The 23,491-nt window shown below is 61.2% G+C and overlaps 1 protein-coding gene across 1 annotated transcript; it reads right to left on the bottom strand.

The window, feature by feature from the left end:
* Positions 1-528: 528 nt before the first annotated feature.
* MAP2K2 (mitogen-activated protein kinase kinase 2) lies at positions 529-20,994 on the bottom strand. Its single transcript, XM_082735700.1, has 11 exons — positions 20,529-20,994; positions 16,975-17,185; positions 12,806-12,952; positions 8,580-8,657; positions 7,911-7,962; positions 7,701-7,825; positions 6,890-7,103; positions 4,981-5,045; positions 3,622-3,683; positions 2,491-2,536; positions 529-924 (listed from the first exon to the last, which is right to left on the bottom strand). The coding sequence occupies exons 1-11, from the start codon at positions 20,618-20,620 to the stop codon at positions 814-816; spliced, it is 1,203 nt and encodes a 400-aa protein (XP_082591826.1). The 5' UTR covers positions 20,621-20,994; the 3' UTR covers positions 529-813.
* Positions 20,995-23,491: the final 2,497 nt, after the last annotated feature.

Below are 23,491 nucleotides of genomic sequence, written 5' to 3'. Positions count from 1 at the left end.
CGAGGAGCCACGGCCTGCGGGCGCAGGACTGCGCAGGCTCAGCGGGTCTGCGGGGCTTCTCGACCACGCCTGGAAGCCCGCTGCTTCCTTTCTGCCAAGTGTCAGCTCAGCACCTGCACTGAGAGCCGGGAGGGCGGCCCCTGCAGCACAGGAGGCGGTGAGCAGGTCCCTCCTGGGGGCACGTCACAGGCGGGTCAGTGGCGTGACAAGACGGAGGCAGGGGGCGGACCCCATGACCAGCAATGGGTGCTGGGGCGCACCTCTAGGGTGGGCGCCGGCGAGGGGAGCCACACAGGAGTGCGGGGCTGTGGCACCTCCTCTGGTGAAAGACAGACACCGAGGTCTAGAGGGTCCCCCTGGCGCTGCATCTCTTGGAAACAGCGAAGCCAGTTCCCGGTGCCTCCCCTACCCCATGACGCTGCCCCCAGGTGGGCGGGGGCTCACGGGGAGCTCTCCCGGCCTGGGGCTAAGCCAGAGGCTCATCCGCACCCCGTCCCCCCGCAACAAACGAACAAGGAGTACACTCGGCACGGTTTGCGTTTTCTTTCCCTGTTTTGTTTTAACCCTAAGAAGCAGGTCTGAGAAGACCCCGCGAGCAGCGTCACCCGTCACCCTTCCCCGGGGACCGGAGGCCACACCGGCTGGGACAGGCGGGAGCAAGGCTCAGTGTCCCCGCGGTGTGTGCGGGCGGCTCCGCGAATGGCGGAGGCAGAGGCGGGCCGGGCCGGGGAGGGGAGGCGCTGGCCTGGCCCGGCCTGGGCGGGAGGGGCGGGGCGCGGGTGGGACTGCGGGCAGGTCACCCGCAGGACCCGGTCACACGGCCGTGCGCGTGGGTGTGCTGGGCTGCTTCAGCCGCAGCGTTTTACACAACCAGCCGGCAAAATCCACTTCTTCCACCTCGGAGCGCTTGATGAAGGCGTGGCTCTGCAGGGAGGAGAGGCGTGTCAGGAAGGCCACGGCCCGCCCACTGCAGCTCGTGGGGGCAGGGGGGGTGGGGGGGTGGTAGTGTGGGGGGTGGCAGGTGAGGTGGGCTCGTCAGCCCCGGACAGCGCCCAGCACCGCCCATGTGGGCCAGTCACGCTCTGAGGGGGACGGCACTGTCCCCAGCCCCTCGACGCCCAGAGCACCCCCATCGTGAAGCCTGCAAGGTCCCCAGACACCACCCGCTGTCCCCCACGGTCGCCCCGGGGAGAGAACGCCGGGTCTGGAACGGGAGAAGCGTCTGCGAGGACAGTGACTCCCCAACACGTTCTGTCTGGTCCGGCAGCCACGGGCCCGGAGAGCCTCCCAAGGCCCTGACATTGGGCTCCCGGGGCTGAACAGAACTCAGCATTCTGTTCCGTTTCTAGAACTGTGAGAGCCACGTGGGGCCGGGGGCAACTGCACAGGACGGGACACTGGCAGTTCCCTCCTGAAAGCTGGGGGGGCGTGAGCAAGGCTGTCCCCAAGGGCGTGCAGGGCAGGGGCGGCCATGGGGGCTTGGGGGGCACGGGAGGGGTGCAGGCCTCGAGACGCCCAGCTGGGTGGCAGGACTCCCACGGTCTGGGTCAGCAGGCCCCACGGGAAGTGGTTTAAGTTGGGGCAGAAAGACCGGGGTGCCCCACGGGGTCAACACTGAGGAGCTCGTCTAGATCACTTATCTGTACACATATTGGTGGCGACACACGTGCCTATAACACGTATAACTGGAACTCTCCGCTGGCACCGGGGCACACAGACCCTTCCCACATGGTGCCCTCGGTGGTGCGCATGACCAGGAGACATTGGCTGTCACCGAAACTAACAGAGGAGGCAAGACTGGATAAGGTGCCTGGGGACGCCTCACAGGAGGTGCCAAAGCAGAGACCCCAGGATGGGGACAAGCCAGCCAAGAGGGCCACAGGATGTGTCCCCCGGGGAGCAGGACTGTCCTGTGCAAAGGCCCTGAGGTGGAGACTCTGTGAAGGAGGCAGGAAGGCTGAGACTCCCTTCCTGGAAAGGTTGCGTCCTGACACTGAATAAAAGGCTCACGTTCTGCTGTGCCACAACGGGGGCCCAGTGCCCGGGACTCACAAGGTCTCGTGTCGTGGAGGTGGGTGAAGGGCGGGCTGCCGCAGGCGTGGCAGGGCCGTGGGGATGAGAGCAGGCAGTGGCACGAATGCGCCAGTGGCCTCACTGCCCCGTGTCCCCTGCCCTGCCAGGAGCAGGGAAGTTTCGACGCCCACCCTGGTTCTCAAGGACATCAGATGACAGCCCTGGGACTGACAGGGAGGCTGGCAACCCTGGGTCTCCCCAGCCTATGGGGCCCCATCAGCCCCAGGAACACCCCTGACCACGCCTCCAGGAGCCAAGAGCGCCACAGCCGCTCTAGACCCGCCCACTAGTGGAGCCAGGAGACCACAGACAGGGGCTCTCTGTGGGGACATGCCGTGCAGGACGGCAGAGCCGCTTGAGGGCTGCCTGGGGTCTATCCTCTCCCCGGGGTGAGCCCGTGCCCCTGGGGTCACTTACCGTGAGCATCTTCAGATCTGCTCGCTCTGCTGGGTTCTTTATTAGGCTGGAGAGAGGGAGAGAGAACGGGGGGAGACGACGCAGGGCAGTTAGCCAGCGGCCATGGGGCCCCACCTTCTGAGCCAGGACAGGTCAGCCCCTTCCCCGCGCCTGGCCCAGCTGAAGCTGATCATGACAAGGAGCAGGAGTGAAGGCAGGACCCCAGGCGAGGAAAGGGCAAGGGTCTAACACCAGGACGAGAAGGAAGGGGAAAGGCTGTGGGGACTCCTAGCCACTGCTCAGTCTGAGGCCAAACAGCAACAGCAAATAAACCCCCCTGATCTGGGAATCTGAATGCCAAAATGGAACTTTTTCCTTCAAAAAAGCAGAACTGCTCCTAAACACAGTTGCTCAAACCAGCCCGAAGTCAAACGGTGGCTGTTCAGAACCAAAAAAAAAAAAAAAAAAAAAAAAGCAAGGTGTAGAAAAACATTTACCCACACCGCTGGTTGGTGTGGCAGTGTGCTCACCAGTGGTCGTGCAAAGGGCCAGTGGTCCCTTCACCCCCGGGAGTGGGTTTGCTACCGTGTGGGATGCAGTCCCCAGGCAGCAATGAGGCCGGCAGACTCCACCCGCCCTGACCTGGAGGACTGCCCTCAAGGTGAGGGGGTGGCCCCAGGCCCCCTTCCTACGCCAGAGCCTGCTCGCCCCAGGCCCATGCTGACGCACTGAGAACAGCTGGCCGCCTGCCAGAACCCGACTTGGAAGGCCTGTTTGGAAGCTAGTGGGTTACAGGGCTTGAGGAATTAGGAAACCCGGAGGCCTGCTGGCGGAAAGCAGGCGGGAATGGCGTCATTTCCAAAGAGCCTGAAGTCCGGGTTTGTTCTGGGCTTTGGGGACAGCAGATGGACACAACTCAGCAGTCTTGGGAAGGGAACCGATCTGGGTTCTCAGGTGAGCTCCAGGTGCCCCGATGCCACCGCCCATGGGCAGTCCTGCCGCTGATCCAAGAAGGGGGACCTGGCCCAGGACCAGGAAGGAAGTGTGCACCTGGGCCAGGGCCGGGGTGTGGGAGCTGTCCCGGGGCCTCTGGCGGCATCGCATACTGCCCTGGCCCGCCCCAAGACCGTGCTGGGGGTGGTGGCACCTTACCATTTATTTACAAACTCCTGGAAATCCTGGGTGAAGACGCCACTGGGGAGCTTGGGAGGCGGCTGTGGGAGAGAGCAGAGAGGTGGCAGTTGGATGCTTGAAGAAGGTTCCAGAATCTTGGGGAGAAGGTGCTTCCGGGCCTGAATCCATGAGGACAGTCCAGCACTTTTGGGGGACCCTCAAGAGGCACCTCTCTTGGCCTTAGTCCCTTCCCCTTGCCAGAGGCGGAGGCCCCCCCCACCAACCCCTGCCTGGCAGCTTCCCCACAGGACTTGTGGCCCGTCCTGCCAATTTGGTCTCAGGCTCATCTGGGGTTCTCTCTGGAAAGTTCTGGTTTGGGGATCACAGCTGGTTCTAGGGAGTAGAACAGGACCCACCCATCTCCCGCCGGGGGTCTGCACCATTGGGGGAAGGGGTGGGGTATGAGGCAGCTGGTTCCAGAAGCCCAAGGAGCCTGGCCCCATGTGTATGTGCTGGGGTGGGCACAGCCGGGTGCAGGGTCAGGCCCCCGTCAGGGAAGGCAGCGGGCAGACTGCCCGGTGAAACCCAAGGGGCCCCCCTCCAGGCAGGGGTGGGAGGTGGCGGCGGGCTCCTGGGAGGACGGGATTGCTGGGCCTAGGTGTGGCTGTAGGTGCAGGGCGAGCTGTGTCACCAGAGCCGGCCTGTCCTGTTTTGTCACCACCAGCCTGCTCCAGGCCACTCACCCCGCCACCCTATGCTAAGCCAGTGCCACACGCCATCCCCTTTCTCTGCCCTGACTCCAAAGGACCCCCCGGAAGCATACTTCGGCCCAAATGAGGCCTAGGAGGGGCGACACGGCCAGGCGGGGAGGGCGGGCTTTGGGGACAGGTCCCACTGTCCCTGTCCAGCCGCAGCCCAAGGAGGCTGCTCCCATCTTGCGACGTCTACGACAGAAACAACCCCACTACCTGCTCACACAGTGGCGAGGAAGATCTGGGGGGTCGGGCCCGCCACGCCTCCTGCCCTGAGCTGTCCCTGGGGACAGGGGTCATTCGTGACTGTGCGCGCAAGGACTCCGAGATGTGTGGAAGCTCCCGGGGATGGGGGGGCAGCTTGGGCGGGGGGGGTTGTCTCTACTCCCCCCATCCCCACACGTGCACGCACACACGCACACACACGGGCACGTGAGTTCCTCCTGGGAAGTGGGACTCGTGCGGCACAGCAGGAAGGCCGCACTCCTACCCCCACGACTGGCCATCCGGAGGTCCTGCCCGTCCCGACTCCTCCCCAACAGAGTCCAGTTTCCGTGTGGCATCCCTTCCTCTGGGTAGCGACTTCCTAGTCCAAAGGCTTCACCTGCCCACGTGAAGACAAGCCAGAGGGGCCTCAGGTACGCACCTCGTTCACAATATAGTCCAGCAGCTCGAAGATGGCCATGGCCGGCCGGCTGTCTGTCCCGTGACCTGCGTGGGCCAAGACAAAACAGGGGTAAGGCAGGCGTTGGCCGAGTATCCTGCCCCTGACACTGGCCCAGAGCAGGGGAGGCGCCCCGCTGGGCTCCCTGCTGCTAGGCTCCCTTTCTGGGGACTCAGACTCAGACTCAGCTTCTCTCTGAGCCTCTGGTGAGTTAACAAAACAAAACAAAGCAAAATGCCAAAATGAACAGGAGTGTTTTTTGAGAAGTCACACATCTGGCACGGTGCTGCTTCCAGGCTGTGCCGAAGTCACAACCCCTGTCGCGCGGTGCCCAGGCAGGCTGTGCGGGTGGTGCTGACCAGCAGCAAGGCTGGCGGCGTGACCTTGCACGGAGCCGCGGGTGAGGGCAGCATCAGGCCCCAAGTGCTGCCCAGACCGGACGACCAGCTGGGGGTAGCTGACCCCTGACTTCCACCCAGCTGGCCAGGGCCAGGTTTGGCAGCTGGACTTTTGCCTTCTGTCCCCTGTCCTGAAACGGGGATGAGGGCCGGGGCTGGGGGAGGTGCTGGCAGGCCAAGGTGGCCTGGCACGGCCCGCCACTCCTCCCTGCTGGGACAGGGCCACAGCTGAACACCCGCGATGCCATCGGGGAGTCGGTGTGGGGAGCGACAGAGCAAGGGCCCGGGGCACAGATGGGAGCAGTGGTAGGGGTTTCTACCCTTGGAGAAAATCAAGACACCCCAGCGGTGAGGGTCTGTCCCTAGAAAAGGAGAAGCTGGGCACAAAAATACTGTGAAAGTTGCTGTTGGATGGCCTGTGTCCAAGAGCCGCAAAAACAATGCGGTCCACTACACTGAGACACACGGCTGTGAGCAGGAGCAAAGTTTTGACCCATGCCGTCCCGGGGACAGACCCTGAGCCCACGATGCGCAGGGAGGGAACCAGACACAGAAGGCCCCACAGGATGTGAGCCCACGCGTGCGACACGCCCAGACCAGGCCCCTCCACGGACAGGAAGGGGGCTCGTGGGGGACGGGGGAGGAGACCCGAGTGGGTAAGGGGCTTCTTTTGGGGGTGATGGAATGTTCTGAAACTAGACGCTGGTTATGCTGGCACAAGCTTGTGACGATACAGAGTTCCACGAACCGTACACCTTCCACAAGTGAGGCTTGGGGAGCGTGAGGCCTAAGGGCTCCATGAAGCCGGCCGCGAACACGCCCAGCCGCACTCGGCTGCACACTCCCTTGGCCTCGCTCGACTCCCTTCCTGTCACTTGACTTCAAAAATGGAAACCTGAGTCCTAAGCGCTGCTTCCTAATTACGCTGCAGCCACCGTAACCCTTTCTCTTCCCACTCCCAGAACGCGCCCGGGGGAGCCCCCAACCGTCCAGGGGATTGCTGCCGGCCCGCAGAGTCCCCCAAAGCCCCCTGGCCTCTTGTCCGCTCCCACGCTGTGTGTCAGGACTGAAGCGGACAAGCCACCCAAGGAAATTCTGAGCCATCGCTTGCAGGTTCTGCAAGGCCCGGCCCCAACACAGCAGAACGTTCACCGCCGAGTCCAGGCGGCAGGCACTAGGTGGCTCGCGGGGCCATCCTCGTGTGATGAAATGCTGGGAAACCCACCAACCAGCAGCCTGGCTGAGGAGATCGTTTCCAGAACAACTGCCGCCCCCAGCCCCCCCAGGCTGGCCACAACCTGCGCAGCTGCCTTAGATGGCAATGGCCTGGGGAACCGTCCCCAGAAGCCTCGGGACCACCCGGGACTGCTGAGCACAGTTAAGGCAACCCGGGGGGACGGCTGGTGCTGAGGCAGCTGCGGCCCCCGTGCAAGGCACTCCCCACGTGCGGCTCGCGGCCTGTCCCAGCCCGAAGTTCCAGAGTCAGGCCGTACCGCTGATGGGGCGTCCGGGGGGTCTCGGCCGCGGCGAGATGCTGTGAGGCTCTCCTTCTACCCCGTCCACCACGGGCCGGCCAAATATGGCCTCCAGCTCCTTGGCGTCTGGCGGGGGGATGGGGTACCTTCCGATGGACAGCTCCACCAGCGACAGCCCCATGCTCCAGATGTCCGACTGCACGGAGTAGTGCGTGCCCTGCAGCCGCTCCGGCTGTCGGCGAGAGAGCAGAGACACGCCCCAAGGGGCGCTGGGGCCTGGGAGCGCACGTGGCGCTCCTCCTGCAGCCCCATCCAGGCCTGGGCCACCCTCCAGAGACCCAGCAGCGGAGAGAGAGCGACACCCGCTCCTCCCTGCCCCTGCCGCAGGACCACGACGCTCCTGGCCGGGGCTGACAATGGCGCTCAATGGCCCGACCTCCGGCCCTTTTGGGAAAGGGGGGCCGCCCCAGCAAAGGCAGAGGGATGCCTCCTTCTCCACGACAGTCCCAACACTAGCTTCTCCGAGTCTGCTCCTGAGGTCACCCAGATGTTTCCTAAGCTATCTGGGGGGTTAGACTCTCGGCCCAGAAGCTGCCTGACTGCTCTGCTGCACGGGGCTCTTCCTGTCAGCGGGAGGCACCGGGCGGCACTTCCAGAGAGAACCCGGCGTGTGGGCAGAGAGCCCCAGTGAGAATCTGACGGAGAAGAGAAACCAGCGGAAACGGGAAGTGTACTGCGGAGAACCGCAGGCTTTGGAAAAGCTTCTGGAAAACAGGACAGCTGACAGGCCAGGGAGGATCCAGCCCTCCTCACGGCCCGATGGACTTACAGACATGTAGGACCGCGTTCCCACGAAGGAGTTGGCCATGGAGTCGATGAGCTGTCCGCTCACCCCAAAATCGCACAGCTTGATCTCCCCTCGGGAGTTGACGAGGATGTTGGAAGGTTTCACATCTAAGGGCAGGGCCAGGGCAGGTGAGCGGGGAGCCTGGCCTGCCCGCCGCCCTGCCCAGCCCCCAGGCACCCCTGCCTGGCTCACCTCGGTGCATGATCTGGTGCTTTTCCCGGAGATACGCCAAACCCCGGAGAACCTGTGGGGGAGCCCCAGGCTGGGGTCAGCACCGTGGGCAGACCTAAGGGGCCGCTAGTCTGCTAGACCTAAGGGCCCACGAGCTCAGGGAGGAGCCCGCGTTGAGGGGCGGGGGCAAGTGAGAAGAGCAGCAGGGACGGTCATTCTGTCCCAGGTCAGCGGGCACATGCACGGCCCACTGGCCGGGCAGGCGCTCAGCAGGGACTGGCCAGGCCCAAGGCCCAGCAGGGGGGCTGCCCTGCCCTGACGGGGATCATCTGGGGAGCGCTTCCGAGCTGAGTTTGCATGGAGGCCCTGCAGGTGGACAGCCATTTCACCAAGGGACAGTGGCACTGTGGGGTCCTATGCAGCTGGGGCCCTTGCCACTCGGGCCCTGGGCACCCCTGACACCTGAATGGGGAAGGGAAGCATCACTCCCGTTTATAGGCCACAAGATGCCACTGGCCAGGCCCGCAGATGGGAGAGATGGGTGTGGGCTGCAGTCCCGGGCTTCCGGTGGCTGCTCTGACTGTGGCCACGTGAAGGGGGTGGGGAGAGTAAACCCGGGCAGAGCACTCGGCCAGGAGCATGCGCACAGCCCCCAGCGCTTGCCTGGCCAGAGGGGCCGGAGCCACTTACCGCAATGCTGACCTTCCCCAGAATCTCCTCGGGAATTCTCTTGGCTTCTTTCAACACCTGGTCCAGGGAGCCACCATCCTAGGGTGAGCACAGAAAAAAAAAAAGCCAGCCGTGCTGAGTGGGTGGCCGGGCAGGGCCTGCAGGGCAGAGGATGGTCCCGCGAGGGACACCGGAGCAGCAGGTAGGAAGGCGAAGCATTTCCCCGGTTCCCGGCGAGCCGAAGCCTGGCTTCCTCCACAGGAAGCAGAGGCCAGACCACTGCCAAGTGCCACCTGCTGGCCCAGCGTGGGGCCTCCTTCAGGCCCTCGCAGCTCTGGGGCTCCAGAACGGCCCATCCAGTAAGGAAGGACAAGGCAGTATGCTCCCTCGGCGGCCTGGCCTTCCGGGAGCCCAGGCCTCTGACTCAGCTGGCCTTCCCAGGTTGCCACGGCAGCGGCGGGCGAGGCAGAGAGCCGGGCTGGCAATCAGAGCAACCACGAAGGCGCCAGAGCTCCACCGCCCGCTTCTGGAGCCTGGGTTCCAGGAGGCACCGGGGGAGGCACCGGGGGATGGAGTCGCTCCCCTGCCTCTGGCCAATAGGTCCGGTGCTGTGCTCCCTGCACAGGTCCCACTCAGCTCCCCACCCCAGGCCTGGCCTTAAATCCACAGGCTGCCTGACAGCAAACCAGGAGACCAAGCCCAGGCCAGGGTCCCCGCTGGGCCCCCCGGGTCGCCAGGTGGGACACGGCGGGGAGGGCCGGGGACCTGCCGTCTCCAGCACTTCTACTCCAGCCTTGCTCAGTTAGAAAGGCCGGGGGTGGGAGCTCTAGAACACCCAGCACGCTGTGAAGCTTCCACAACCAGCAAGTGACCTGGCCTAGCTCCTGCTGGAGGGGGCGGGGTGTGCACAGGGAAAGGCCTGGCCCGGGAGAAACCCACGGGCCCAGCCTTCCTGGGTCCGCTGCAGGACCAGCAGGAAGGCCTTCGAGGGTCCGCTGTCCCCTCTACCTCCCGACTGTAGAAGCTTACCGCAAAATTCTTTCTAAACCAGGACCCTGCTTTCCAACACAGCTCCTTTCGCTCTGGACTTTTTCACGGAGCCACGGCAGGTTTCTAGATGAGGACGTCCGGGGAGGCCCCCCAGAAAGGCTACGGCAGGCCAGACCCCGCGCGGGGACCCCGTCAGCGGCTCTGACAGTTCGAGGAATGGACAATTCCGTTCCCTCTCTGGCTGCCACTGCCTCGCCCCATCCCCGTATCCACCACAGACGTCTGCAGACGCAGCCCAGCGTCTGCCGGGGCAGGATCGCTTCTGGATGAGACCCCGGTCCACGCTGAGAAGACTGTAAGTTGCTCAAGTCACGCTGACAGGAAGTGGTGCAGGAGACAGCACAACTGGGTCCCTCTGACCCCAAATGTCACACCCTGTGCAGTGTCATGCGCTTTCGTTTTGTGTGTGTTCTAAGTGTTCCGGGAACGGCGCTCTTACTAAGCAAGCGCCGCTCGAATACCGTCTTAGAAAAAAGCTCAGGGGCACCTGGGTGGCTCAGTGGATTAAGCCGCTGCCTTCGGCTCAGGTCATGATCTCAGGGTCCTGGGATCGAGCCCCACATCGGGCTCTCTGCTCAGCAGGGAGCCTGCTTCCCTCTCTCTCTCTGCCTGCCTCTCTGCCTGCTTGTGATCTCTGTCAAATAAATAAATAAAATCTTAAAAAAAAAAAAAGAAAGAAAAAAGCTCCACCGTAGGGACGGCCGGGTGGCTCCGCTGGTGCAGCGCCCAGCTCCCGGTTTCGGCTCCGGTCATGATCTCCGGGTCGTGAGGTCAAGCCCCGCGTCGGGCTCAGTGTGGAGCCTGCTGGAAACGCTGCCCCTTCCCTTGCTCATGCTCTCTCCCTCTCCCTCTCTCTCTCTCCCTCTCTCTCTCTCTCTCCCTCTCTCTCTCTCTCTCCCTCTCTCTCTCCCTCTCTCAAAACAAAAGCAATTATAGGTAAGCGACCCTCTCCTCTCCCTAAGTTTCCACTCGCCTCCCCTGAAATGTGGCTTCCAGATCCTTCTGTGCATTGCATACGCTCCCATATGCGCTGGATAACACAGAGTTTAAGAACGCTATGTAAGTGGGCTCCCGTGATGCCTATTTCCTCCCTCGGCACGTCAGCACCGTCTCCCCTCCCTGCGGCCCGGTACCGTTCCTTACCTCTCTCCCCGACCAGCGGATGTGTGATTTTCACTATTACAGAACAAGAGAGCATGTGCTTCAGATGTGACTAGATGCCCCAAAATACCAACAGGTGCCTCTGAACAGACAGTAAGCTGCCCCCCAGATACCCACGGTCTGCAGGGTCCATGCCCTGAGTGGTCAGTGACAGCCCCAGAAGCCAGCAGGTGCGGCCTGGAGAGTTCCCCTTTCTGTGCTGAGACTGGGCTGCTCACCCCCTCCTCGGGGTCTCTGCTCGCAAGCCGGGGCTGGAATCGACTCGGTGGGGAACAGGAGCCGATTCACACCCAAACCTGCACAGAGACTGCGTCTCACCCTGTGCTCCCTGCTCCAGACTCCGCGGGAAGACTGGACCCCCCCACCCCCACCCCCGGGGCAGGCACTGCCACCCCGACGGGTGCAGTGGGGGGAACCTGGTCCCAAGTCACGCCTTTGGGAGGTGGGCGGTGGAGTATACGCTGACCCTGAGCTGTCCCCCCATGTGGCACACGAGTGAGTGTGGCAGGAACGTCCCGCACACTTAGAGAGGCCTTGGGCACACGGGGCGGTTCTATGCACGGCCACGTTGAGGTGGAAACACCACAAAGGCCGGTGGGACAGCCTCCCCCTTCCGGTATCTTATGATCCGTTTGTTCTTACCCCTTCCTCGCCCGCAGCGCCCCCTCCCGAAGGCTCCTGGCTAACCTGCGGGCAGGGCGGCAGCGCTCGGCGCTGGGGCACACCTCACCCGACCGACGGCAATGCGGGAGGGAGCCGCTGCCCTCCGCTGCCCCGCAGGAAATCTCACCAAGAAAACCCAACCAGGAATATGCAGTGGGTGGGCACGACACAGCCCTGGGACCGCCAGCACCTCCCCCCGCCCCGCGCCCCAGCAGCTCCTCCTCGTGCTGCTGGGGGCAGACGCCTCAGGCGGGAAACCTCTGCTTAGGTTCACCGACAACAGAAGCAGAAGGCAGGCCAGGCTGAATCGCTCCCCCTCCTCTATGAGGGCAAGAGGCACCTCTGAATTCCCACTGCGTTCGGGGAAAACAGGAAGAGAAGGCAAAGGGACGCCCCATCCTTTCTCGCGCCAGGTGCCTGTCTGCAGCGACCGCCAGACGGGCGGCGGGTTTGACCTCCCGCTTCCTCTGCGTCGGGGCGCTGCTGGGCCAGGAGCCTGGGGCCAGGTAGGCGCAGGGCGGGAGGGCGGGAAGCACCTTCTCCAGGGCAGGGTCCCACCACGCAGCTGCTCACTACGCTCTCCTCCGGCTGCTTGCTCAAACTCACTTCCTGCCTCTGTTACAAAACCATCAGGGAAGAGCGCACTGTGCCTGCAAGGCGTAACCGAAGCCCCCGGGCCCGAGGTCACCGCATCCTGGTTTTGCAAGGGCCCCAAAGGGCCCGAGCCCAGACGGCCCGGCAGCACGCAGCCCCGTACCTGACGAATCAGGCTCTGCCCAGGGCTGGCGGCACTTCCGCCCAGGGCCCTCAGCTCTGACCACTTCTGCTTTCGTTATCCCCGATCCCACCCATTTCTGAGGTTCAAGACCGGCGTTTCTTAACAAGGGGGCTCATCAGAACCAACAGGGTGGTTTGAAACAAGATCAGTTCCCGGGTTCCACCCCGGAGCTCCTGATTCCACAGACCCGAGCTGGGTGGCAAAGCCGGGTCTCACCCTGAGCAGAGCGCACAGATCGCTGCCCTCTGCTCCGGGGCCCCTGGGCCCAGCGACTTCGCCTCCGGGACCTCATCCCACCTCTGGCCCAAGGACATTCCTTGCGCTGCTGCTCCCGACAGGAGGGAAACAACCTGGGCCCACCACCCCGACGGCGTTCGATGAACGACCCGACAGGCTCTGGCCGCGACTGGGACACGGACCGTAGGGAAAGGGACGCCGGCTGCCCGCGAGCCAGTGGGGAATGGCTTCCACCAGGTGTGCGGGCAGAGGCCAGGCTGCAAGCAGGGCGTCTTGTGCGTACAGAACTGGGGACCTAGGACACGGCCGCGAGGCACGGAGCGTCCCCAGGGGACCCAGCAGCAGCGGGCGCACTCACCATGTGCTCCATGCAGATGCTGATCTCGCCGTCGCTGTAGAAGGCCCCGTAGAAGCCCACGATGTACGGAGAGTTACACTCGTGTAGCACCTGCAGCTCGCGGATGATCTGGTTCCGGATGGCCGGCTTGATCTCCAGGTGGATCAGCTGCGGGGGGAAGTGAAGGGGGCTCAGACCAGGCTTCGAGGGGGCCCAGGAGGAGGTGGCTTTGGCCCCCGACCCTCAATGTGCTCACGGCAGCTTTCGACACTGTGCAATCCGCGCCAAGGCACTTACCTAGAGAACAAAAACACACGTCCACACACACACTCATTCGGCTGTGTTCGCACAGCAGGACTCACAGCTGCCAGCGTGCGGCAGCCACCCTAGTGCTCCTCGCCAGATGAAGAGACACACGTGACCCACACCACGCACGGGCACGCCGCTCCGCCAGGACAGGAGCGAGACGCCCTCCGTGCTGCTCCGGGGATGGGCCCCGAGCCCACGACGCTCAGGCAGGAACCACCTGGAGGAGGCTCCTGGCTCCCCTTCCACCGAGTTCAAGTCAGCGGAACGGGGGCTCCCCCACGGCATCCCGACGTTCACACGGGAAGAAACCCGAGGACCGTCTGGAGAGATGCAGTCACGGCTGACAAAGCTGACAGCAACGCCCAACGGGAAAGCGTCGAAGCCGGGGCTCCACGTCCGGGCCGCTTAGAATCCCAGCTGCTCCGACCATTGCAATAGGACAACAGAACGTTATTTCCACCTGCCTGTCAGGGGCGTCTGAACCTATCGCCAGAGGTCCCACGTTTCATCGGAGCCCTGTGATAGGGCGACAAAGACTTGCTCGGAGGGGACACGCGCCTGGAAGGACAAGTGGGAGTTGGCCGAACAGATGTGGTGGCCAGTGGGGGTGGGGGTGGGCAAAATGCTGACTGAGGCCACCAAGGCAGGAAGGGGTGTGCGCCAAGCTCAGGGAGGCACATAGCATGTGTGGGGAGCAACACCTGCTCCCCGATGACTCCGGCCACTTTGAGAACAGCAGAAGGTCTTTGTGGCACTTCTCGCCACTCCCTGGCAAAGCTTCATACCTGCACCTGGGAAGGCAAGCTCTGGCCATGGGTTCCAGGCCCTGTGCTCCCCCCCAGGGCTACCCCCAGTAGGACTTGGGGATGCTCTCTCCTCTGGGGGAACCGCATCTGTGACGTGATGCCAACAGGCACACAGGAGATGCTGGTATGAACAGTTGCGGTCTACGCGGAAGGCAGGACGTCTGCTCTCAAAATCCCAGAGAGATTTCCTGAGGCCGAAGGATGAGCCCCACAGGGTGACAGAGGCCAACATTAGCCACAGAAATAAACCGGGCCTCGTGTTTAGTTGTAAACCCTCCGCCTACCACGGCGTTACGAGAGTGCAAAGAAACAGAAATGACTCTTTTCATGTATTTTAACTCAATGCAGCATATCAAAAAATGACTGTTTCAGGGGCGCCTGGGTGGCTCAGTGGGTTAAAGCCTCTGCCTTCAGTTCAGGTCATGATCCCAGGGTCCAGGGATCAAGCCCCACATCGGGCTCTCAGCTCAGTGAGGAGACTGTTTCCCTTCCTCTCTCTCTGCCGGCCTCTCTGCCTGCTTGTGATCTCTGTCAAATATAAAAAAAAAAACTGTTTCAACATGCAATCCATGTAAAAAATATTCATGCAATGGTCCCATACTGAGCCTCTGAAACCTGGTGCCGTGGTTCTCTGCACGACAGCACACCCCAGCTGCGTCTCGGGGGCTCCGTGCACACGGCTGACCAGGCGGCCGCCACGGACACCGCAGCCACAGATGAGCAACCGAGCGGGGTAGCAAGAACTCCAGGCTTTGCACCAGAGGACGGGGAGGAGGGAGGGCACAGGTGGGCGGCACCGGATGGAAACCCGGAGGTCACAGGAGCCTGGAGCTGGGGCCCAGCATGTGAAGGACGGCCACCGGAAGTCAAGATGTTTCTGGGAAAGGTGCGGGGAGGACGCAGGAGCTCGTGGGCCACTTCCACCCGGGCCTGCAGGGTGGGCCTTCCAAGTCCCCAAGGAGCCACACGGAGCGCATATGGACAAAGAGCGGGCACGGGAAGGGGCACACTTCTGAGCACACATTTCCACAGCTCCCCGGGGACGAGGAGAACCGCCCCCATGCAGGTTCTACAGGCTTGACCCTGTTTCCAGGGGCACGCGGCTGCCGAGCCGTCAAGTGTGCGTCAGGGCAGGGCTCCCGGGTCACCCAAACCCACGCTCTCTCCACGCCCCCACCTGGGGTCATGCGCACTCGGGAGCTGGTGACCCAGGGACAGCGCTAGCCATTCAAGCCCAACACCAAGCCCGTCCGGGAGTTTCGGCGACTTCTACTGTGGAATGGGGGTGCACACAAGAAAGAGAAGGGAAGACATTCTCGAGGCAAGACGCTGACAGTTCCTCCAGGTCAGGCCCAACGGGAAAGGGCAGACCCGAGAGGGCTCACACCCAACTCAGATGCCGACCCACCTTGGCCCGTTTCCTTGTGTGTAAAATGGAGCTTTTGCTCCCCTGAGACCAGAACAGGACACCAGCTCTGCTGCGCAGCAGCCACTCAAAGGATGGCAGCCAGGACCACGACGTGGCCTCGCAAGGGCCACAGACCCCCCATCAGAGGCAAGCAAGCGCTCGGGGCCCACACAAACGCGACGCCCTAACAGGCTCCTCTGCCCGAGTTCTGGGGAGCCAAGGAGAGCACGTGCCCAACACACACCCTAATTTACCCTACGGCTCCCGGGGCCTGAGCAACGCAGAGGTCTCGGTCCCCCGGGCTCGCAGAAGGATGCAGGAGTCAGAACGCAACGCGTGAGTCAAGAACACACTTTCTATCACATGTGATTGTAAACCTCAAGACCAGTTCACTCGGGGCTTACAGAACAGCTCTGCTCTCTCCCGGCTGTCATATTGGTTAGGAACATCCTCTGCCGATCCAAGGGGCCACAGGGATGCTGGCAACAAAGGGTCCTGCCTGGGAAGAAGCCCCACCCAGGCTGTTTCTGGAGATCTGATGACCTTAAGTCCTCACAAAGCCCAGAATCCATACGCGGCACCCGTTGGTGCCCCCGGCGACTACTCAGCTGGCCTGGGGGCTCTCCGAGGTCCCCAATGCTGACCTGGGCCAGCACGCTGTTCGCAGGGTCCCTCCCCCACACCAGCCGTGGATCTCACATCTGCCTTTCTATCCCTGCTCATGGGGTGACAGCAGACCCGAGATTTCTGGGGTCTCCAGTTGAGCAAAGGCTGCCTGTGTGGAGGGGGTAGAGCCAGGTCTCGGAGGGCGGCGGTGCTCCAGGGGCAGGAGGAACAGGCCAGGGGCCAGCCAGCCAGCCCAGCGCTCCCGGGAAAGGCAAGACAGTGGGCACCACGCAGGCATGGGGTGCCTGGGTTTCTGAGCATGCGCAGTAGGGCCTATGGGGGAGGGGACTCCAGAAGAGCTGATTTTCCCTGCCTGAGAGAACATGCCTGTAGGAGCAGAATAATTTGTCACACAAAGTCCCCTGCTTATGAGAGCCACTATCCCCAAAGGGTCACGTCCTCCTATTCCCCACCCATCCAGCTGGCAGGGACCGCTCAGCTGGGAGCCCGGGTGAGGGCGCCAGTCTAGAACCATCCGGACGTTTCTGAGCACGGGAGTGTAAGTTCTGGAAGGCAGAAGTCAGGGACAGAAGGGAAGAGATGTTCAAGGCAGAGGGGCACTGCCGTGTCCTAACCAGAGGCCGGCTCTCCCTGAGGACCGAGGTGGGCTGAGAGTGCCAAGCCCAGGGGCCCATCGGAAAACAGAGGCCTGGGGCACCTGGGTGGCTCAATGGGTTAAAGCCTCGGCCTTCGGGTCAAGGTCATGATCCCAGGGTCCTGGGATTGAGCCCCACATCGGGCTCTCTGCTCGGCGGGGAGCCTGCTTCCTCCTCTCTCTCTCCCTGCCTCTCTGCCTTACTTGTGACCTCTGTCAAATAAAAAAACAGAAATCTTCAAAAAAAGAAAAAAAAAAAAAAAAAAAAAAAAACCAAGCAAAAAAAGAAAAAAAAAAAAAGCAGAGGCCTGCACCTTTCAAACCTACCCCTTATTTCAGGGGGGTGGGCGGGGGCTGCCCCACCACACACCGCCGCAGGGCTCAGGGATGGAGGGCCTGCCCTCACCTTTCTCGCCATGATGAGTCCGGACGGTCTGTGCTGGACCTTGGTGACCACCCCGCCGTTCCCAGCTCCCAGCTCCGAGATCCGTTCAAAGTCATCGTCCTTGAGCTCCCCGACCTTGGCCTTCTGAGTGAGGAAGGCTTCCAGTCGCTTCTTCTGCTGCTCATCCAGTTCTAGCTCTGCCAGCTTCTTCTGGAGGTCCACCAAGTTTGCTCTGCAAAGACCCAAAGGGCAAGGGCCAGTGAAGACAGTGCAGGCTGCGGAAAGAGGACTGCGCCCGGCCGGGCTCAGGGGGAGGCCGCCGCGTGCCAGGCCCCAGGTGCGCGGCCGCAAGGACACCGGGATGGATCAGACACCAGCCCCTCCTTCGGGACCGGCTCTGGCTCACTGGTGCTGGTCTCAGACCCAGGAGCTCCCGTTCCTGACACGAGGACTCTAGACCGCGTGGGAAGGAGACGCGGGAACAGGGAGGGGATGGGCGGGGGGCGAGCCTCGGGTCAGGCGAGGGAAGGCTCAGGCGGACACAGAGGAGGAAAGTCGTTCTGAGCGGGGTCAGGGCCAGGAACAAGAGCCGCGGGGCAGAAGACAGAAGCTGCAAGATTCCTGCCTTTCAAGTACACGAACGACACAGGAGCACTTGCGGGGAGACGAAGCGGGGCAGAGAGCGCAGAATTCCCAGGCGCGGCCGCCCAGCCGGCAGGCCTTAGGACGTTACTCTAAACACGAAGCATTTATGTGCACAAACGTTCCTGCAGCCGGTCCTTAAAAAACAACCAGGGGCGCCTGGGTGATGCAGTTGGTTAAGTGTCTGGTTCTTGATTTCGGCTCAGGTCATGATCTCAGGTGACGGGATCAAGCCCCACATCGGGCTCCAAGCTCAGGGTGGCGTCTGCTTGGGGTTCTCTCCCTCCCCTGCGCTCTCTCAAATAAATAAATAAATCTTTAAAAAAAGAAAAAAAAGGAAAGAAAAAAACCCAATACCCCACCATATACACCCCTTTCTTAGGTGATATGAGGAATTTCCCAAGGAATTTTGACCAGAAGCTATTCTCACGAATGCCTTGACTTTGACCCAAATCCTGGAGTCAACAGCAGCTCCCTGTAACAGGTGGGCAGACATTAGCTCAATGCACCAAAGGGCTAACCCACTGCTGTCCCAAAGGTCATGTGGGCAATTTTTTTTTTATACGTGTACAATTAAAATTTTTCTGGCTACGTTAAAAAATATCTATCAGGTGAAATTAGTTTTATCATATTCAATTTAACCCATCAAAAACAAATTTCGGGGCGCCTGGGTAGCTCAGTGGCTTAAAGCGTCTGCCTTCGGCTCAGGTCATGATCCCAGGGTCCTGGGATCAAGCCCCACATCGGGCTCTCTGCTCGGCGGGGAGCCTGCTTCCCCCTCTCTCTCTGCCTGCCCCTCTGCCTACTTGTGATCTCTGTCTGTCAAATAAATAAATAAAATCTTAAAAAAAATACAAATTTCAACATGTAATCAGTATAAACAAATTAATGAAAACTTATTTTCCTTTTTCTTCATATAAGGCCTCTGGAATCTGGCAGGCATATTACACATCCAGCTCCCCTGAATTTGGACCTGGCACATGTCAAATCCCGGCGGTGGCCAGGGGCTGACTGGACCAGAGATGGTGGGCAGCTCAGAGAGTCTCTAAAGGTCCCTGGGTGTTGCCTGGCCACCGATTTCTGAGGGTTTTTAAGAGGCTGACCCCCAACTTGGGGGAGACCTGGCGGGGGGATTCAAGCAGGGAATGAAGGGGGGACTGGGGCTCTCTCAGGAAACTTCCAAACCTCAGACTGGACCGTAACTAGGCTAGAACTTGGAGGCTGAGCAAAGGGGCACAGGCTGGGAACGAGGTGAGGGGAGTCACCGGAGCTGCTACGGCGAGAAGCTGCTAGAAGGCAGGGGACTAGGTGCTACTTCCTGAACACACACCAGGGCTTACGAACACCACCTTGTTTCACGCTCAAGATTTTCCTGGGAGGTGGGTATCTTGTAGTCCCAGCCCACGTAGGAGGGAACAGGCTCAGAGAGGTTCAGTAACCTGCCTGTGGGTCGCAATGCAGGGAACTGGCAATGCCTAGAACCAAACCCGTGTCCATCCTCACTGCCAAGCCGTGCTCATCACCCACGGTGCTGAGCCGGGACCGAGGGCCTACTAGGCGCTCCCTGAAAGCCTGGGTAACAGAGACCTGGACGAGGAAGGGACAGAGGAGGGAAGGCAAAGGGACGAGTGCACACGACACGCTTTTCCCCTAAAGGGCCGAAGAGGTGGCTTTTGAGGCCAGACGCTGCAAAGTCGTCTTCGCCGGGCCCTGCCATCTGAACATGCGTCGTCAGCTGATCCATCCACTTTACATGGACTAGCAACCCAGCTGTGGCTACAAGGAAACCCTGGAATCCCAACGGCTGGCTTCCTCTGCAGGGGGCCGTTCTGGAAGGGGTGGAAATCAGAAGCGAGGAGAGAGAATGGAGAAGGCGCTCTCCTGCGGGAAGAGTAAGCAGCGGCTTTTGAAAATAAGGACCCGGTCCCCATGTCGAGCTGCCTGCTCAGAGACAGAGAAAGAGGCCAAGCCGCACACACAGGCCTCAGACCCTCTTGCCCGGGGCACAGGGGCCCGGTCCCCTGAGTGGGGCCACCCACGCTGATCCCCCATCGCACCTGGGTCTCAGGGGGTCACGCCACACCCACAGCAAACAGACCCCAGCCAGGGGCCTCTGCCACCGTCCTGCTCCTCTTTACTGTGGGGGACAGGAGTGGGGAGATTCCAGGGACGTCTATGGCCAAGGGATCACCCTCGCTTGACCTCGCAAGTGTGTGCCCCTCCCACAGTAGGATTCCCAGTCTCAAGACCCCACTGTCCCAGATGCTCCTTTCTGTCCCTGCCCCCAAAGCCCTCCTCTCTGCTGCCCTGCCTTGTCCTCCTCCCTGCCAGGATCCCGCAGTTGGCCTCACTGCTCAGGGGCCCCGCCTGCCCCTGTGCCCTTAGAGACCCTCCACTAGTCTTCTCCCCTAGGGGGTCCTGGCTCATCCTAGACCTCTACCGCCCTTCTCCTCCAGGGACCCTTCCCCCCACTCTCTGGTGTGCAAGCCCCCCCAATGTCACCACTGGGGCCCCATACCCCCTCTTCTTCCTCAGGGACCTCCCCCTGGCTTCATTCTCCCCTCAGACTCCTCCCCACCGCCCTCAACTCCATCTCCCTCCTCCAGACCTCCCACCCCGTCCTCTTCTCCCAGAGACCCTCTCCCCAGAACACACGACAGGGACCCCCTCTCCTGACTCAATCCTCGGGGTCCCGCACCCCGTCCTCTCCACTCGGGGACCCCCTGCCCCAGCCTTACTAACCAGGGCCCCCCTCCCCTCAACCTCACTACCGAGAGCGCGGCCCCCCATCCTCTTCGCCGAGGGCCCCGCGGCCCGACCTCACTGCTCAGGGCCCGCACCCCATCCTCTCCGCTCAGGTGCCCCCTCCTACCCACCTCCCTGCTCAGGGACCCCCGCGCCTTCCTCACCCCGGCCAAGCCCGGCCTACTCACTCGGAGGCGCCCTCGCTGGTGGGGGACGGGCCCTCGGCGATGGCGGGGTTGATAGTGAGCGCCGGCAGCACCGGCTTCCTCCGGGCCAGCATCGGGGCTCCGCGGGCCGGCGGCGGCGGCACCTCTAACCGGGGCCCATAGGGGGCGGGCCGGGAGCGGGCGGCGCCAACGCGAGCCCGGGGCTGCGGCCGCGGCCTAGGCGGGCGCCGGGGCGGCGAGTGAGGGCGTCGCTGCGGACCCGGACCGAGGGGCGCCGACGGGCACCGGGGCTGAGGCCGAGAAGCCGCCGCCGCCGCCGCCGCCGAGGAGGCCCTTCCGAGGCTGACGCTGCAGCCAGAGCCCGGGAAGCCGAGAGCAGGGAGGGGGAGCGACGAAATTGCGCGCCGGCCTCTCGCGAGAGCCAGAGCCGGGAGCCGCGAGGCCCCGCCCCTGACCGCGGCGCGTGCGCGCCAGCCGGAGGCCGCCTTCCTGCGGTCGGGCGGGGGAAAGGGGCGGAGACCTACCGAGACGCCTCCAGGAGCGTGCACCCTTGCTCGCTTCCTTCAGCTGGTTTGCGCATGCGCCTGAAGCTCTGGGCGGAGGCGCAAAGGAGGCGGAGCCGGCGGAGCTGATGAGAGTGGGCAGGTGCGCGGGTTCGAGGCCAGACCCTGCGAGCCCTGTGGGTGTCGACTGGGGCTGCGTGAGCCACTAAAATCCGCCAGATTTGTGGGAGACCACTCAGAGTCCATTGCAGTCTTTTTGTCGTTTATGGACACAGTCCCCGGAAAGAAAGCTCATTTCCAAACTTTGTTTTTAAGTCGTCTGAAATATATATGGCATAAAATTTACCACTTAATGTTCTGAGTGCACAGCTCGGTGGCATGAAGCTCACTCGTCCTGCGACCACCCCACCGTCCGTCTCCGGAGCTTCCATCTCCCCAAACGGAGGCTCTGTCCCCGCCAAGCACGGACTCCCCAGCCCCTGCCCCAGCCCCGGCTACCACCGGGCTCCTCTCTGCCTGGGTCGACGGGACTCCTCGGGGGACCTCAGATAATTGGAGTCATGTTGGTTTTTTTAAAGATTTTACTTATTTATTTGACAGACAGAGATCACAAGTAGGCAGAGAGGCAGGCAGAGAGAGGGGGAAGCAGGCTCCCCGCTGAGCAGAGAGCCCGATGCGGGGCTCGATCCTAGGACCCTGAGATCATGACCTGAGCCAAAGGCAGAGGCTTAACCCACTGAGCCACCCAGGTGCCCTTCAGTCATTCTTTTGAAAGTTGGGTTGCCTAACTCTTTATGTAACAGATACTGTGCTGGCCACCAGAAATACAATGCTTAAAAAGTAGATACATGATAAATATATGCATAATTGCAAAATGTAACAGTGATCCAAAGTGCCATGTAACTATGGTTCTCCCCGATTAAACTGGTATGCATGCCTACTTCTCCATCTCTAGAAGATGAGCCTTTTTGGTTTTTCCTCCCACTGCTCCCACCCACTCCCGGAAAGTTAGGGAGAAGGCTTATCTGCCTTCAAATAATGCCACGACCTTCCCCAGCTCTGGGTGTTTTTCTACCTTCCCTCCGTTCTGTGAAGTGATCTCTCCATCACTATTTTATTTTAGGCTCCCCATACATACAGTCTTTTCATGGAGCTGTAACATCCATATAATAAACCCACAGGGGGCGCCTGGGTGACTCAGTGGGTTAAAGCCTCTGCCTTCCGCTCAGGTCATGATCTCAGGGTCCTAGGATTGAACCCCGCATCTGGCTCTCTGCTCAGCAGGGAGCCTGCTTCCCCCTCTCTCTCTGTCTGCCTCTCTGCCTACTTGTGATTTCTGTCAAATAAATAAATAAAATATTTAAAGAAATCATTAATAAACCCACAGTTCTTGGCTATTCCATTCCTTGAGGTTTGCCAACTGTATATGCCCATGTAAGCACATCCATGTACCAAATAAGATACAGAGCCCATCCATCATCCCAGAAAGTGTCCTCCGTACCCTTTTCAGTAAATTACCCTCACTCCTGTCAGCGGTGGTGTGCTAGTAAATGTTTAACAATGTTTTTTTTTTTTTTCTTAAGATTTTATTTATTCATTTGACACAGAGAACACAAGTAGGCAGAAAGGCAGGAAGGAGTGGGGGGGGGGAGCAGGCTCCCCGCTTAGCAGAGAGCCTGATGCGGGGCTCGATCCCAGGACCCCGGGATCATGACCTGAACTGAAGGCAGAGGCTTCAACCCACTGAGCCACCCAGGCGCCCCAATAATGGGTTTTGAAATGAGAGATGGATTGTCAGAGAGATGAAAAAGAGAGAGACAGGGAGGGAGGGGGAGAGAGAGAGAGACAGGCTGATTTGGAAAGAATGGTAGCAACTGGTGCCAGTGAGACACACCAGGCCGCTGCCCACCACTACCCTATAGACAGCCTAGAGTCTGATTTCTATCCCCATAGATTAGTTCTCTGTGTTCTAGAACTTTATGGAAATGCACAGTGTGTACTCTTTGGCATCGGACTTCTTTGGCCCTGCACGACGCTTTGCCATCCATCCGCGTGGTTGCATCTAACCGTGGTGGGCTCTGTTTCCTCGCTCCGGGGTATGTGTCCTCTGGGGACGGCCCTTTCCTCTTCATTGAGGAGGATGAAGCGATCACATCTTTTTTAATGTTCAGAATTGTTGGTTTCCACTCATTCAGACTTGAGGGCTCGGCCACCAAGCCCCCTTTTCCATAAACTCCATAAACATAAATTCTGGATTCTGCCAGGGGCCTCTAGCCCCCTCCTTCTGGAATTTCTGATATACCCTGCCTGTTTCTGGCTTTTAGCTCTTGTCTTCCAACCCGCCATAGCGCTCTTGCATTATGTCCTTCCCACTAGCGATGACCGTTCTGAGGGCAAAGAGGTTCTTGGGTCCGTGTCTTTCTCCCCCAGCCCTGCTCCTTGGAGATAACTAAAGCTTCCTACATTTATGCTGGTTGAACG

Source organism: Mustela nivalis (genome assembly GCF_964662115.1).
Source record: "Mustela nivalis genome assembly, chromosome: 1".
Lineage (NCBI taxonomy): Eukaryota > Metazoa > Chordata > Mammalia > Carnivora > Mustelidae > Mustela > Mustela nivalis.
The sequence above is the reverse complement of the archived record's forward strand: the minus strand, read 5'-3'. Positions and strand labels throughout refer to the sequence as shown.

Bases quoted from the DNA above. Each gene is read 5' to 3' on its own strand.
- MAP2K2 (XM_082735700.1), bottom strand. From the start codon at position 20,620: ATGCTGGCCCGGAGGAAGCCGGTGCTGCCGGCGCTCACTATCAACCCC. The intron at 17,186-20,528 runs GTGAGTAGGCCG...GGGTCTTTGCAG, and splicing joins ACCAGCGAGGGCGCCTCCGA to AGCAAACTTGGTGGACCTCC. The intron at 3,684-4,980 runs GTGCGTACCTGA...TCTCTCCCACAG, and splicing joins TGGACTATATTGTGAACGAG to CCGCCTCCCAAGCTCCCCAG.